Source organism: Fundulus heteroclitus, unplaced genomic scaffold (genome assembly GCF_011125445.2).
Source record: "Fundulus heteroclitus isolate FHET01 unplaced genomic scaffold, MU-UCD_Fhet_4.1 scaffold_109, whole genome shotgun sequence".
Classification (NCBI taxonomy): domain Eukaryota; kingdom Metazoa; phylum Chordata; class Actinopteri; order Cyprinodontiformes; family Fundulidae; genus Fundulus; species Fundulus heteroclitus.
The window spans coordinates 129,802-146,183 of NW_023396522.1; the positions used below are offsets into that span (position 1 = coordinate 129,802).

General features: G+C 39.7%; 1 protein-coding gene across 1 annotated transcript; it reads right to left on the reverse strand.

The window, feature by feature from the left end:
• Window positions 1–1,094: 1,094 nt before the first annotated feature.
• bsx (brain-specific homeobox) lies at window positions 1,095–3,228 on the reverse strand. The gene is made up of 3 exons (XM_012856927.3): window positions 2,818–3,228; window positions 2,014–2,204; window positions 1,095–1,442 (listed from the first exon to the last, which is right to left on the reverse strand). Exons 1-3 carry the CDS (start codon window positions 3,056–3,058, stop codon window positions 1,197–1,199), a joined length of 678 nt encoding a protein of 225 aa, XP_012712381.1. The 5' UTR covers window positions 3,059–3,228; the 3' UTR covers window positions 1,095–1,196.
• Between the last annotated feature and the right edge of the window lie 13,154 nt (window positions 3,229–16,382).

Consider the following 16,382-nt stretch of genomic DNA (forward strand, 5'->3'; position numbering starts at 1 on the left):
CAATTACATTTTAGTTCGATCCGTTTCAGTTTATATGCAAACTGATAAAACGGAATGTGGTTAAAGAAATGCATTGCGTTTAGCCATCGACTTTACAGCAATTGCTCATTATGAGCATGTGACATGTTATCTATCTATCTATCTATCTATCTATCTATCTATCTATCTATCTATCTATCTATCTATCTATCTATCTATCTATCTATCTATCTATCTATCTATCTATCTATATATATATATATATATATATATATATATATATATATATATATATATATATAATCTTAATATGAAAAAGTCGATATGTAGCTTTCTGCGAAATATCACTGAACTGCCGCTAACTTTTAATTTGTTTTACCTTTGAAATAACCAGGTTTAATGTAAATGATGGGTGTACCCCGCCTCTCGCCCGCTTGAGATAGGCCCCAGCAACCCATGCGACCCCATGAGGGATTAAGCGGGTCAGAAAATGGATGGATGGATGGAACAAATTTTATAATCCACAGATTTTAAAATATTATTAGAATTTTCGAAAGCTGTCATTTGTTGCTGTGGTCTTTTTCTTGCCCGAGAGAGCTGCTCCCACAAAACGCGGGGAAACGGTCCACCTCAAGCAAGCTGGGCCAAAGGCGCACGGACAGATAATTCATTTAAACAGATCGATGCTGAAGTACAGGCCCCTCGAAACAAAAATACCCGAATAAAGGGAGTCCAGTGCAGTTTCAATATATTCTGGATATGTATATATTTACAGACATTTTCCAACAATATGAACAAACTGTAAATTACATTTAAACATGAGATGCGCTGAAAAAAAGAAACATTTTTTTTGTTAGGGATGAAAGTGCAAATGTATAAGAGAATGTTAGGCTACAATGCGTTTAAAAATAGCTAGACATATGTACAGGAATTTACATAAAAACAAGATAATACGAATTTAACTATGCAGGTGATAATAATAACAATAATAACAACAACAATAATAATAATAATAATAATAATTATTATTATTATTATTAATAATAATAATAAAAAAATAAAATAATAATAATAAAAATAAAAATAATAATAATAATAATAATAATAATAATAATAATAATAATAATAATAATAATCTCATACTGAACTGGCTTGTTTCACAGGAGAAATGCCTGTTTGAGTTTCATTGGGTGATGCCGATGCTTCCAGAGCTGCTCCTATAGTAGATGATCTGGGGAGCAAATATCGTCCTCGATGTCCACGTCGTCGTCGTTCTCCTCCAGCATGTATGTGTCGGCCTCCAGGCCGTGTCTCAGCTCCTCCGCGCTCTTCTCGTTCAGGTCGCTCTCCGCGCTGGAGTTCTCTGCGCAGCGCTCCATCTCGGCGGGAGTTTTCCGCTCATCCTGCGCCTTCCTCAGCTGCTTTTTGTGCTTCATCCGCCGGTTCTGGAACCACGTTTTTACCTGCACCACAGAGAAGGGGGCATTTAATAATGAAACCCTTATCAGGAACGTTCCGGAATCCTCAGAAAAAAAGGAAATAGGACATAATTGTTTTTATATTTAGCCTATATATTTAGTTTGCCCCACAGCACAAATCCGCGACACAATTCTCTATAAACTGATTTTATGTGTGTTCTATTATACGCATACAAATCTCGCTTTCGTGAAGCAGCCGAATTTAAGCTCAAAAAGTCAAATAGATCAGATGCAAAATCCAACTCAATTAAAATGGAAACTGTTCTGTATATTTAGAAAATTCGACGTGAGGGTTTATTAAAACCTAGCAGATCATTTCTGCGCTCTTGGTTCGGTAGTTACAGGTCTCCTATGTTACAGGTCGTATTGGCCCCTCGCCAACTCGTGGTCAATTTCACTCCTTTTTTCCAGACTCAATCTATTTTATTTTTCACTGTCAGACTATCAGGATAATTATCACACTGTAACAGAACCAACAGAACTCAAATTGTTAGAACAGATGTATTATCCGATTCCAAATGCTCAATTTTTCAAAAGAAGGTGTGTTTGCGTGCACCTGTGTCTCGGAGAGGCTGAGCGCCGTGGCCAGCTCCACTCTCTCCGGTGTGGACAGGTACCGCTGGATCTCGAAGCGCTTCTCTAACCCGGACAGTTGAGAGTCGGAGAACACAGTCCGGGCCTTTCTGCGCCGGCAGTGTTTGCCCGGTAACTCTGCGTGGTGCTGGAAGAGAGCCGGCATCTGCATCCCTGTTGAACACCAAGACAGCTCCGAGTTATCTCTGCAGAGCAAGCAACTCTTGTTCCCAAGTTGTCGAACACGGCGAGACTGTAGCAGAAGTGCAAATAATTAAACACATAGAATACAAAAAAAGAGAGAAAATGAACGGGGTTTGTGCGAATAAAGCAAACATTGCTCAACCTATTGAAGACAAAAAATAATAAAAATAAATAAAAATCCAACACCAAACAAAAAGGATCAAACAACTGCAGAAGGAAAGGTCACATGTGTATCCCAATTACGAAATTCTGGAACAATAATTTATGTTGTTCTTTTTAATAGTTAGTTGAAGCAGTCGATATTCATATTTCAGAAATAATAACGTCTTCAAAATAAGTTAAGAATATTGTTTGAGGAAGCTGTTGGGTTTTTCCCTCTCGTCACACCACCTGGGTCTAAAATCTAACCTTTAAAAATTGAACGTTATATAAAAAACAGCATTTAATCGAACTAAGAAAAGTAGTGCGCCATTTCCTTAGAAAAACAAACCAATATGCTCCAAAAGCACTGTTATCCAGGAGTTTGTGACAATATTCTCATCAAGGCCCTAATGTGCGCTTCCATTGCCCTGCCGGTGCTTACCTGGTGTGAAAAAGTACTGGTGATGCTCTGGCTTGTGGAGTGGGTGAGGGTGTGGTGCCAGGATTGGCGTCGGAATCAGAGGGTATCCATACTCCAGGATGGGCATTCTGGAAGCCAGCGAGCTGCAGAAGGGCGCTGGAATAACCTCTCTCAGTGGCTTAGGTTTGTGCAACAGGATATCCTCAATGAAAAACGACGTGGATCTCTGCGTGGGCGCCGCGGACGCATAGTTCACACTCATGATTGTAGTGTTTTTCTCCTCGCGTTAAAACTGCACCAGCATCTGCTTGTCCCTTGTGAGCTTCTGGGGATTAAATGCACCTTCCGTGTGAACGCTGACCGACACGGTGCCAGACATCACTCGGCAGTAGGGAAGGGGTCAGTAGCGAGACTTGTACAGACCGAGTGGCGGATTGGGGAAGCTGATTGGTTCATCAGCCGATTAGATTTCTGTATGGGCGAGAGAACCGTGTGAGGGACAAGCTCTTCGTTCTGATTGGTTTAGATGCGTTCAAAGCCGCTGGGAAAAGTAAACTGATTTGAGATAAACATCGCACCTGAGGCCACACAATAAATCATTTGAAAAGCATCTAAAATCTGATGTTCAGGCCGCAGAAACATCCCTGGCTCCGGGCCCCACGTGGAACAATTCTGCTGCATTCTAACGTTCAGATATCTGAAATGAATACAGTCAAACTGGCTGTACTAAATTATTTAAACATAATTTAGTTAATTCCAACGAATTTAAGCTTCTTCTCAGTAAGAAGGTTCTTGGTTGCAGGGAAAAGTCTTTTTGGCAGGCAGCTCTGAATGCAAACCATTTCCAGCCAGTTGGAAGGCCCAGTGGCTAAGAACAAACTCTTTCTAAACCTGAAAATTAATTCCTGCACTCCCTCTTCGTGGTGGATTATTATTTTTCTATTAGTTTTGCAGGATTCCTCACAAGAGGATTAGGGGCCACAGGTCTGTCAAGTAATTCTGTCCAGATTGGCTGTAATTGTCAGTATTAAAATCTGTGGGAGTACAAGTGCCGCTCCTGTGCCCATTTGTGAGAGAAAGCCTTGCGCTGTAATTTACTGATCCGGTGTTTTCATCACATTTCCAATCAGTCCACTTAATGCCAAAGTGCCTTAATATAGACAGAATTTGAGCTGCACTGGTATTAGGCAATTAGGGGGAGATTTTCGAGCGGAAGTTGTAATCCTTGGACTGGAGGACAAGATTTCCATTTGATGAGATGGTGAAAGAACAATTTAATTACTGAGATGCAGTTGCTGCAACAGGGGCGCAGTGTATTAGTTTGCCCAGGTTTTCCTCAATGACAGAAGCTGGAAATATGAATAGCAATTATAACATGCTTTTTGTTGGTGTCAAAACGGTCCATACTGTATGCAATCCAAGACCAAAGTTTTCCAGAAGGTCTCTCATACGCCTCCTTATTGTGTGCTCACAGTAAGATGAACTCTGATGCTCTGGTGCTTTCCATCACTCCAATGAAGTATCACAATAACAAGTTACTTTAAAATGCTAAAAGCTGCGATAGAATCCCCTGGTGGATTTGTTTTGGACGCGTTGCCAGTGTGTCAATGACGTGATTTTGTTTTGAAGAGCTTTTAACGTTTTGTATTAGAGTCTTTTAAAGTAAACACGCTGAAGAGCATAAAAACAATGATAAAAAAACCTATAGTAAAAAGACCCTTTCCCACATTTACACGCGTTACTTTCAGAACGACAACCAAAAAATAAACATGTTGTGTAAGTGATGTAAAGCTTTTAAGGGCGCGGCTTCTTGTTTTAGGGCTTTTAATGGGAGTTTCTACTGCTGGCATTGCCGCCTTACAGAAGACACCGAAAAGCATTGGGGGACCGTGGCCGCCCGCAGAGCTAGCCATGCCCAGGGGCGATGCTAGCCATTTGGGTGTCCTAAGCGCAAATACTTTGTGGTGCCCCTCGCCAACCACACACATGGAAAGAGAACAATAATAAAGTATTCATTAATATTTTTCTCTTGATTGCCAAAGTAACTTCTAAATTATAGCATTTAGAACACAGTTGCTATAAGAGACGAAATAAAAATCGTGGTAAAACCCTAAACTAATTTTGCAACAACATGTTGCAACAACACTTTTATCAGTTAATTTTAGTTTATTAAAATGTTTATTCTTAATTTTCCTTCATGACAAATAAATAATCGATTAGGGATGCAATTTGTTCCATCCGATTAAGTGACAGACCTTCGAGCCACATCTCAGTAGTATAAAAAAGCGGTTCAAACAGTGAGGATTATTTTAGCAATGTTTAACGAGGATGCAAAATACTCTTCATGCAGTTCTGTTTTAAAATATAAACACTCAACAAATTCCATATATTGTCAGCTAAACAGCTCTCATTTGGCGGAGCAGAATTCGTTTCTCAAGCTGATAAGATCAATGAAGTTTAGAATAACTTATTAATCAATAACTTGTCAATATCAATATCTGTCTGTCTTTGTGAGACCTATTGGGAAAATTAACAGACAACAGATTTTAAGAGGAACTAAAACAAGGAAACAAATAAAGTACAATGAATGATATGTAACAATGGGGAGTGTGATACAGAACTAGGAGTAACCTTAAATTTTTTTTATTCAGTTTTCACATGTTCTATTTGTTTGATGCAAAACCCCCAAAACATGAAAAAGACCCGACTTTACAGAGGAACCTGACCCAGATGATCATGACAAGTTTATTTTTCCTGAGGAACATTCATGAGCAGGAATTTGAGAAAACTAAAAATCCTGTGTCTTGCACACCCCTATAGATTATTTTAGATTGACAAACTTTAATTCTGCTGTTAAGAGTAAACAATTTTTAAATGAGGACAGATGTAACAGGCTAAGCATGGGATAATTTCTCGTGTCTTGTTGCTTTAACACTTCCTTTTAGCATTTTTCATGTTTTTAATTTGCTCAAAGAATTTCAGTCTTTCTTCAGTAGTGAATACCTATATGTGAAATAACACCCGCCGACAGGGGGGGACAAACGGGTCAGTTGTCCCGGGCCCAGGACGGGACACACACACACACAAACACACAAATGCACTGGAAGGCCGGCACTCTGCTGCTCCCCCTCCCCTTTGGTACATGCCTCAGCGGCGCCAGCCAATCAGCAAGCAGGCTCAGCCTGGCCCGCCCACTCAGCTCTCTCTCAAAAACATGAAGAGGGAAAGAAATGCCGTTAGGCTATATTTTAATACCGTTAATGAAATCAAGCTGTATGTTTTGTAAAAAGCTGGTTAAATTCAGTGGAAACACATCAAATTTATCTAAGCACGTGAAAAACTATGAGCCAGTTTCTGTCGAGCGACAGAAACGGAGAGAGGAGACAAAACTTCTCTGATTGTCCCGACAGACCCACAGACTGACGTCACTGACTAAGGCGTTTCAGTCCTCCAGAGAACATCCAGGTAGATAAGAGTGGTCATCTTCAGCAGCAGCAGTTCATGCTAACTTTCAAAGTAGATATTATCTATCGTATGTTACTGCAGCCCATACAGAAAATGTGATTAAGACCTTGAAAGAACCCAGTACATATATCCTATTAAAAATTGTTATTTAAGATAAGGTAATATTAGCTAATCCTTCATTTATCCCACGACGGGGAAAATTATAGGATTAAAGCAACAGGCAGGTGCACACAACACAGAAAAAATTACATAAGGATTGAAAGATATAAGAGGTGGATTAGGAAAAAAAAACACTATGAACGTAACATTGTTATTATTATTTAATTGTAATATTAAATAAAAATCACAAAACCTGAAAGGTCAACAGTTCCATGATACTGGGGGGGCGGGCAGCGTGTGTTTGAGGAGGAGACAGCGAGAGCCATCCCTAGCGATAACAGGGACAGTGCAGGTGGGGGGGTGGGGGGGCTTGCTGCCCGGTTGGATAGTCTGAGCATAGTCGCTCGGAGACAGAACACAGCGTTAATTTCAATGATCCCGTGTTATGGCCAACAAAACTGACTGATTCTGATCGAATGAATGTTGTGCGTTTAATGGCAAAAAGGAAGCATTTCTCAGAGATTCAGAGGGCAGAGAATTCCCACAGTATCTAACATATTCTACCTCCTGCAATGAAAGGGAAAAATTGTTAGGGAGTGGCTAATATACAGCAGGTCAAAAAAGACCTGCTGTATATTATGTTGTATGTATGTGTGTGTGTGCACTTGGTGTGTGTGTGCACTTGGTGCCCTATGCACAGTGGGTAGTGCGCGTGGGCGGAGGTACGCCACTCGTCGTGCCTGCCCTGGAGTGGAAGCTGTGTTTTCTAAACCTCGGAGTGGCCAACTTTCTATCGTTCCAATCTTTGATTTGTCAATCATACAATTCAACCAATCAAATCAACGACTGAAGGCAACATGCTAACCAATTACAGCTAGAGAAGGGCGGGTCACCGAGTCAGATATTTGTGGCCTACAGAGACCGCCATGCCACGCTACAAGTACCTCTGACTGCAGACTGCAGATCGGGGCGTGGCCCCACTTGATGCCCGATCTGTGGTCTGCAGTCAGGGGCTACTCGGTACGTGTACATTCAGGCAATTTGTTTTTTTTCCTTGTAAACCAAACCAAAAATGGATACTACTTCCGTTTTTCCATTTACGAATCGAAAACGGATAAAACGGAAAACAAAGCCTATGGAAGTGTATTGCATTCACCAAAGGAAAAAAAAAATCAGACAGCTTATCTCATAATTACGAGATCAGGATCTTGTAGTCATGACAACTTATCTTGTAATTATGAGATCTTTTCTCATAATTATGAGAAAATATGTCATAATTACGAGATCCTGATCTCAATATTACGAGATCTTTTCTCATAATTACGAGATAAGATGTCATAATTATAAGCTAATATGTCATAATTACAAGATCAGGATCTCATATGTCAAAAGGACAGTCATTGCTGTGGAAGCGTTATAACTCGGCATCCGCTCGCGGGATATTTTAGTGTCATCGGAGAAGATGGAGGGACAGAGGGAGTCCCTTTATTTCTTTTTAAGAAGTCGTCATTTATCGGAGGAATTTATTTCTGCACTGAGGAGTGACAACGTATGTCGTGCATATAATGCAAATAGTCTAATTGAAAGCTGATCGATTCGATAGTTATTATTTATAGTTAACAACTCTATACTGAATACACCTGCAGCACTGTAGTACTGTCTGTGGCTCTGTTAACATGACGAAAATAGGTTTGCATTGCGTTTGTACTGTCTATTTACACAGTACCAGGTTTAACTGTTGCTAAAGGGGACTTTCAGCTATAGCTGTGGGTTTATTCAGAAGAGTTTGCTGCCGAAAAAGTACTCTAGTCGATGTTTTCTTCTTCTGGGCAATTTGACGTGGAGTTTCAAAGATCACAGCACTATTAGTGGTGTGGCATGGGAATTACACATTTAAGTACTCTGTGTAAACAGGGCCTGTATCTATAAATATTGATGAAATTGGCAGACAAAAAGATATAGAGATAAGGATAAGTAGCATATTTAAAAAAAAAAAACTTTCATGTATTTAATCATAAATTGTGTTGAGAACACTAATAAACATTAATTTAAAACAGTCTATTTTTTCTATTTGATATAACTATAATTTCAATGTTCTTACAGATTCACATATCAGGTATATCAAGCATGGATGATGAGAGCTTAGCCACCTACATTCTCACCTATGGTGACATAATTGCCACCCGGAGATTTTGCTCCGAGTACCAAGGAAAAGGTGAAAGAGATGTGCATCGACAGACATTGCTTCAAAAACTCAAAAGAAAGATGGGAACTGACAAAGATCCAGAGGAACATGACCAAGAAACTCTGATACAACTCATAAAAACCCAAAATCATATTTAAGGAACAAACTGGCTTTGAGAAAAACAAGGCAGGTTTAGTTAGGATGGATACATGAAGGAAAGCAGCTGTGCAAAAAATAAAAATAAAACGGAGGAACAGGGAGAGTGGGCTTGCCAAAGGAAGCAAAACATTTGACATTTTAATTGTAGAAAAATAACTATTCTTTCCTAACAGAAGATCTAAAAAGGGAAAACTGTTAGAATTCTTTCATGGAAAAAGTGCAATTTGTTATGGAAAATGTAAAATGTTTTGGTGCAGGTAATACCACTTTGTAATGTATTTCAGAAGAAAGCTTACCATTTGACTCAGAAACATACAGTTTGGTAAAGATTTTGTGAGGAACATATGGCAGTGAGCCACAATAGAATCGGGTAGCTTTTGATTTTGCTGACAAAAAAAGATATAGAGAAAAAAAAAGGTTAAAAATATTGCTCCAACAACATTGTAAAATACAAGTTTCTGAAGTCAAATTATTGCTGTTGATATGAAGTTTCTTTAACTTAAAAATGTTGAAACATGTGTTGAACTATACATATTTTCTTTTTCTTTCCACAGGGCATGATTTTTCTTTTATATTCTTCAAACTTGATTGTAAAATATATAAATACATTGAGCTCAAAGTGCCCAGATTTATAATAAAAACTTTTGTCTGTTGTATGTATAAGGATTTTCTCATGTTCAATTTTGAGATTCATGTATCCAACTTTTAAATACACATAAATAAATTTCTAGTTAAGTCATCTTCTGGAGGTAGAGAACTTCCTTTCAAAAGGACTTGCAGTTTTAATGTATGTTCTTCTGTGAGTTGTTGTAATAGGGTAGTTCATTGTTATTGTTTTGATGTGGGTTTTTCGCGCATGCGCGCCGGACTGGTAGGCAAAAGGCGAACACAATGCTGACGCAAACAGAGAAACCAACGAGTTCTCCACGTATTTTTCTTCTTTAGATAACGTATCACAAGATCGTTTTAGGAGTAAGTTGATGGTTGATGGTATCAGATTGCCAGATCCACACAGCAAAAGCCTGAGGGGACGGAGCAAGTCTGTGAAATGCTGGCCAAGTGTTCCGTACCGCGACATATACAGCTGCCTTATAAAAACGCAGGCCAGAACAGACGAGAGAGCACGAAAGCCCCTGAAACCACTGGACGGCTACAATTATTTTAAATCGGGAAAAAGGCTCCAGCAACGCCCGCGACACCATGAGGGATTAAGAGGGTCAGAAAATGGATGGATGGATGGATGTTCAGACATGTTTGTGTAACAGCAAAAAGCGGCGTCGGACACGGACCGCGTCTCAGCAAAGAGGAAGACCCGCCCGGTAGGTTAAAAAAAAATATTGTTTACTACGGATTATTTTGGTGTTTTTGTCTTGTTAAAATGGGTGGGGGTGTCGGCGACATTGCAGCGTAAACACAGACGTACTAGCGCCCGTGAACGGGCGGAGGGGAGGTGGCGATCGCTACACGGGCCAGAGAAGCTGCTCGTGTAGTGTTTACGCAGCCTGTGAACGGGCGGAGCAGCCGCTGAATGCTCCGCCGCTGCTGAATGCTCCGCCGCCGCTGTCTGAAGCAGCAGCACCCGCTGTCTGCTCCGCCGCCGCTGTCTGAAGCAGCAGCAGCCGCTGTCTGGAGCGGCTTCAGCCGCTGTCTGCTCCGCCCGTTCACGGGCTGCTTAACACTACACGGGCAGCTTCTCCGGCCCGTGTAGCAATCGCCACCTCCCCTCCGCCGCTATTTAAGTAGAACAATGACTAGAGCAGAATTAAGTTGTATTTACCGGAGATGAAGTGTAGACTGCAAATTCTGTCGTCGTATGATGGCTCCCCCAGTCCATTGGGAGTGTCTGTCTGCACTCTTTTCATTGAAAATATCCATTTCTTTCTTCGTCCTTCCTCCTTCGGTAAACGACAGAAACGTACATCCAACGATTTGGAATGCCTCTGTGTGCAACCAGGAGCACAACAAGTCGTAGGCATTGTTTAGATTCCAAAAATAAACAAAGTAAAAGTACGCTCTAATTCACTCATTTTGTAATGATAGTAGACGGGAACAGTTCTGCTTTTGCCTACCCGCGGGACCCGTATGTAGCGCTGACGTCACGCGTGAACTACCCTATATTTCTAACAAAAGAATGAGTCGGTTTGATCACAAGACTTTATTTTGTAATGGATTTTTACTAAAGATTCACTGTCAAAGTACATAACTTGGGTCTCAGTGTTCAGTAACAGAGAACTAAGTGAGTCTTGCTGTTTTAAATATGAAAAGTATGTCTTGAATATATGTTGCCCTGCGACAGACTGGCGACCTGTCCAGGGTGTACCCCGCCTCTCGCCCATTGACAGCTGGAGTTAGGCACAGGTCACCGGTTTGTCGCAGGGCGTGTATAGAACATATATAATTTAAATAGTTTCTGTCCTGTATGATAGATTACAAGGCAAATGTGTAGTTAAATTTCTTGATATTGTCCTAATATATATAGCAGCATATATTTGCTGTCATACACAACCAGAAGCACACAAAATATAACACCTAGCAGCAAAATTCAAAAAGTTATGCACATCATGATGAAACGTATAGGTACATGTACCCCTCACCTACCCCTCACAACCCCACCATGGAATATTCTCCCCACTGGGAAAAGGTTTTGCAGCACCTGCTGTCCACCAGGTTGTGCAACAGCTTTTTTTTTGTTGCCGTCTGACTGTTGAACTGTAAACTGGAGTCTACACATTTGCATCATTATCTGGCATTACCAATGTTGTTGAAGTTTTTTTTATTCTTTTAAAAAAATACATAAGGTAATGCGTTTTTTAACGCAAAGGAGGAGGGATATAAGGCCTAACAGAAAAACTCATGAAGCCAATTTTTACCTTATCAGGAAGAACGCCACCTTGAAACTACAGAAGTTCTGAGAGACTCTCTATTTGAATCTGAATCTCAAGCATACTTCTTGGTAGTTGCAAAGAAAACACATAATCTATTATTACAAAACTAATAAAGGACTTATTATACTTCCCTGTGGAGTACCACTTTCAACAATATTTTTCTCAGAATGATAATTACCTATTTGAACATGTATTTGTCTTTTAGTTAGAAAATCTTTGATCCACTGAAACATCCTACCTGTAATACCCATCTTTAGAATTTTAATTAATAAACCTTCTTTCCACAACATATCATATAGATTTTCAATATCAAAAAACACTGCTACAATACTTTATTAATTTGAGCTTTTCTGATTTCAAATTCTAATTCCTCCCTCTTCAAGTTTCTGCTCCGCTTAGAAACAGCACGGGACGTGCTTTGGAGAGTCAGAGCTCAGGATGGTGAGAGCTGTGAACAGATAATAAAATTCATAAATTCGTTAAAAATCAACGGTTTGCTCTAAAATTCTGAAAATATTCATGGATCTCGGAGAGTGGTTTATCTAACTGTGCGATTTTTTTAAATGCCCATTGAAAAAGCGTTTCAGAGAAAAAAATATTAAACTTTATAGTTTTAAACATTTGAATTTTAATGTCTTTTAAATAGTTCAAAATCGCCTGGATTTTTACCAAACTGAAGTCTACGTTTAGTCTGAATGTGCTTTACAAATAGTGGCCACTTTTATAGGGATTGAAAAATATTTGTGGAAAATACATTGATTTTTGCATTTCAGTGTGGGACTTTCAAAAACCTCAATACATGCAGTGAGAGAATTGTTACACCTTATTCAAGGAATACATGCTAAAAATCCAAGATCGTTACACCACAAAATTGATTTTTGGTAATTTTTTGAAGTTTTCAAGGTTTTTTTCACACTTTTGGAAATAGGCCTCGCACACTTGTTGAAATCATTACCATATGTAATACTTTAGTTAAGGGCTATGACTGGAAGGGGATGAAGAAGTTTTTGTAAAATTCCGATCAGCCATTCTTGCGTAGTAGATTTCTTGACATCACAGCGATAAGTCTATCTATCTATCCATCCATATTATATTATAGCGTTACTTTTCGAATAAGTCTGATCCATATCTGAACTATGGATCAGACTTATTCGAAAAGTAACGCTATAATATAATATGGATAGATAGATAGACTTAGAGAGAATTAGAAAACTTTATTTGTCATTTTGTATGCACAGAGTGCGTACAAAACGAAATTCTGTTGCATACAGCTTGTAAATTGCAGTAAAATAAATTACAGTAGAAGGTGCAGCAGTGATTTGAAGTAAACAATTGAAATGTAAACAATTCAGGAGAAGTCACAGTGTACAGGTGTGTATTTTTTAAAAACATTTGTATGTGCAGAATTGATTGTGCAGAGGGCAATTTTTGCAAGAATACAGCTTGTAAAGCACAGTCAATTTAAATTACAGTATAAGGTGCAGCAGTGATTTAAAAGTAAACAATTGAAGTGTAAACAATGCATTAGAAAGTCACAGTGTACAGGTAAGTTTTTTTAAAACAATTTGTATACTGAATTGATTGTGCAAAGGGCATTTGTGCGAGAATGCATTTAGAAACAGAGTTGGAGATGCAATGATGCAAAATGAGCAAATATGCGAATGTTTTGCAGAGTTTATGGGTTATAGTTATAGATAGCAGTGATATGCAGTCAGGGGAGGCAATCATGGAAAGAAAGAAAATATAGAATAATGATAACATAATATATATGGTGATTTACTCAGTCATTTGTAATAATAATTATTTTTTTTAATCTAATTACCTTATTTTGTATCATATTCTCTTTAAAATTGAAGACTTTTCGCTATTTTAAACATAAATCCTTGGTGGCGCTTGGTAGTGAAGCGCCACCAAGGCGCTTCACTACCACTGAGAGACTTTTAAAACTGAGGAAGATAAAAAGAACTTTTACCAGAAAGTTTTTGTTCAGAAAGAGCGCAGCTGAACTTCATTTCTAAGTAGAGGTAAGACAGCTATAATTATTCATGTTTTGTTTTTGTAATGAAATGTGCGTAATGTAGGTTATAGTTTTTGAATGTGTTACAAATGCAGAAATTCATCATAACTCAAACTGTTACCAATCAAATAACAAACAATTTAGTTTTATTTATTTTTTTAACAAAGAATCAATATTTTTTCCATGTCTCTTGGTTAATTGATTTGGCTCAACCAGTCTCCTTCAGCACTTTGCAATGAGTCTACTCTGTAGAGTGTATATATTTGTAAATGTGACTGATGACGTCAGTGCTTCACCAGCTATGAACCCTACCGCACGTCACTGATAGATATATCTATCAACATCTGCATACCTTGATTCAAATGAAATGATTTTAGTCTTATTTAACACTACAAGCTACAAGGATAAGAAGAGAACATCTTGGTTGAACTCAGAATAAAAAAGAATAAGTTACGGGAAACATGTAATTCATATATTATGAGTTGTCATTGTCATGATTTGTCTTTGGATGAACCCGGACACAGCACGCACACACAGAGCTAGTTCTTGAAGTGAATTTATTGAACAGGATGAAGATAGATGACCAGAGTCTTTACGGACGGAGATGAAGGGTGCAGAAGCTGGCTGACAGGAGGAGTATGGAGTGACTGACCAGGAGGAAACTCAGGAGCGGAGGACTTGAAACCGTGAAACAGCTGCGAAAACTTGAGACCGTGAAACCGCTGCAGAACTAGAGACCGTGGAGCAGCTGCAGAACTTGAGACCATGGAGCAGCTGCAGAACTTGAGAACGGGGAACAGCTGCGGGAACTTGAGAATGTGGAACAGCTGTGGGAACTTGAGAACGTGGAACAGCTGCGGGAACTTGAGAACGTGTAACAGCTCAGGAACTTGAGAACGTGGAACAGCTCAGGAACATGAGAACGTGGAACAGCACAGGAGACACGTGGACAGGGGTTGAGAACTTCCGTTGGAACAGAGCTGAGCAGAGTCTTAGGGAATCGACTTGAACAAAAACCAAGTTGAAGTAACCTCTTCAGGCTGACTGCAACAAAAACTGAGCTGACACAGGAGTCAGGCAGAGACTGAGCAGGAGTGAACACTACGGACCGGCGACGAGAGCAGAATGAGGTGAGTTAATAAAGAGGAGAACACAGGTGGCAACAGATCAGAGGTAATTGCAGCCTGGCAGGTGGAACCAATCAGGCTGCGCAGGAAAGAGAGAGAGGGAGGGAGGCTCAGCATGCAGCCAACAAGCTGTATCCTGACAGTCATGAAAAGGAGTTATAGCATTAATGGTTTAAAGGTCACTGTAAATGAAGAACATTCATTATATATATATATATATATATATATATATATATATATATATATATATATATATATATATATATATATATATATATATATATGATGGACTCAGACCTGAACCTTCAAAAGCATCTAAAGACAATTACAAGGTCAGCTTTCTATCACCTGAAGAACATTTCTAGGATTAAAGGACTGATGTCTCAGCAGGATCTGGTAAAACTAATCCATGCGTTTATATTTAGTAGAATTCATTACTGCAACGGTGTTTTCACAGGACTTCCTAAAAAGTGGGTCAGACAGCTGCAGCTGATCCAGAACGCTGCTGCCCGCGTCCTCACTAAGACTAAGAAAGTAGAGCACATAACCCCAGTTCTAAAGTCCTTACACTGGCTCCCTGTATCTCAGAGAATAGACTTTAAAATACTTCTGTTAGTCTATAAATCCTTAAATGGCTTAGCACCTAAATACATCACAGACTTGTTATCAGTGTATCAACCCTCCAGACCACTAAGGTCTTCTGGCTCCAGTCTACTCCACATACCTAGAACCAGAACTAAACATGGAGAAGCAGCATTTAGTTCCTATGCTCCGTTTATCTGGAACAAACTTCCAGAAAACTGTAAAAGTGCTGAAAGCCTGAGTTCTTTTAAATCAAGATTAAAAACACATCTGTTTAAAATTGCCTTTGACTGTTCTAGTTAAACAGTTTTACTGTTTTTAATGTTCTTTTTTGTTACTACATTCTATCCCTACTTGCTTTTATTCTATTTTCTATCTACATTTTATTATTTTGGTATATCTTAATCATGTAAAGCACTTTGTATTGTCTTGTACTGAATTGTGCTATATAAGTAAATTTGCCTTGCCTTGCCTTGCCTTGCCTTAATAGAGGGAAGAGGAGCCCCGATGATCCCTTCTGCTGTCCCCACCACTCTCCTTATTTTCCACCAGTCGGAGGGTGCTGCCGCCTTTACACCACACAGAGAGACAGCTGGTCAGAATGCTCTCTATGGTACTTGTGTAGAGGGTTGTGAGGATGGACGGGGGCAGTTGGGCTCTCCTCATCTTCCGCAGGAAGTACAAGCGCTTCTGTGCCCTCCTCACCAGATGTGGTGTTCACAGACCAGGTGAGGTTGTCCGTGATGTGCACCCCGAGGAATTTGGTGCAGCTAACCACTTCCACAGCTGAGCTGCTGATGAGTTTGTGTCATCAGTGTACTTCATGATGTGATTGGGGGTGAACCTGGGGGTGCAGTCGTGTGTCATCAGAGTAAACAGTAGGGGGCTGTGGACGCAGCCCTGAGGGGAGCCCGTGCTGAGGGTGATGACATCAGAGGTGGTCTGTCAGACCTGGACCGACAGTGGTCAGAAGGTGAGGAAGTGATGAGGGGTGTGCTGAAGCCCAGATGTTCCAGTTTTTCCACCAGATGCTGTGGGATGAGGGTGTTGAACGCTGAAGTCCAGGA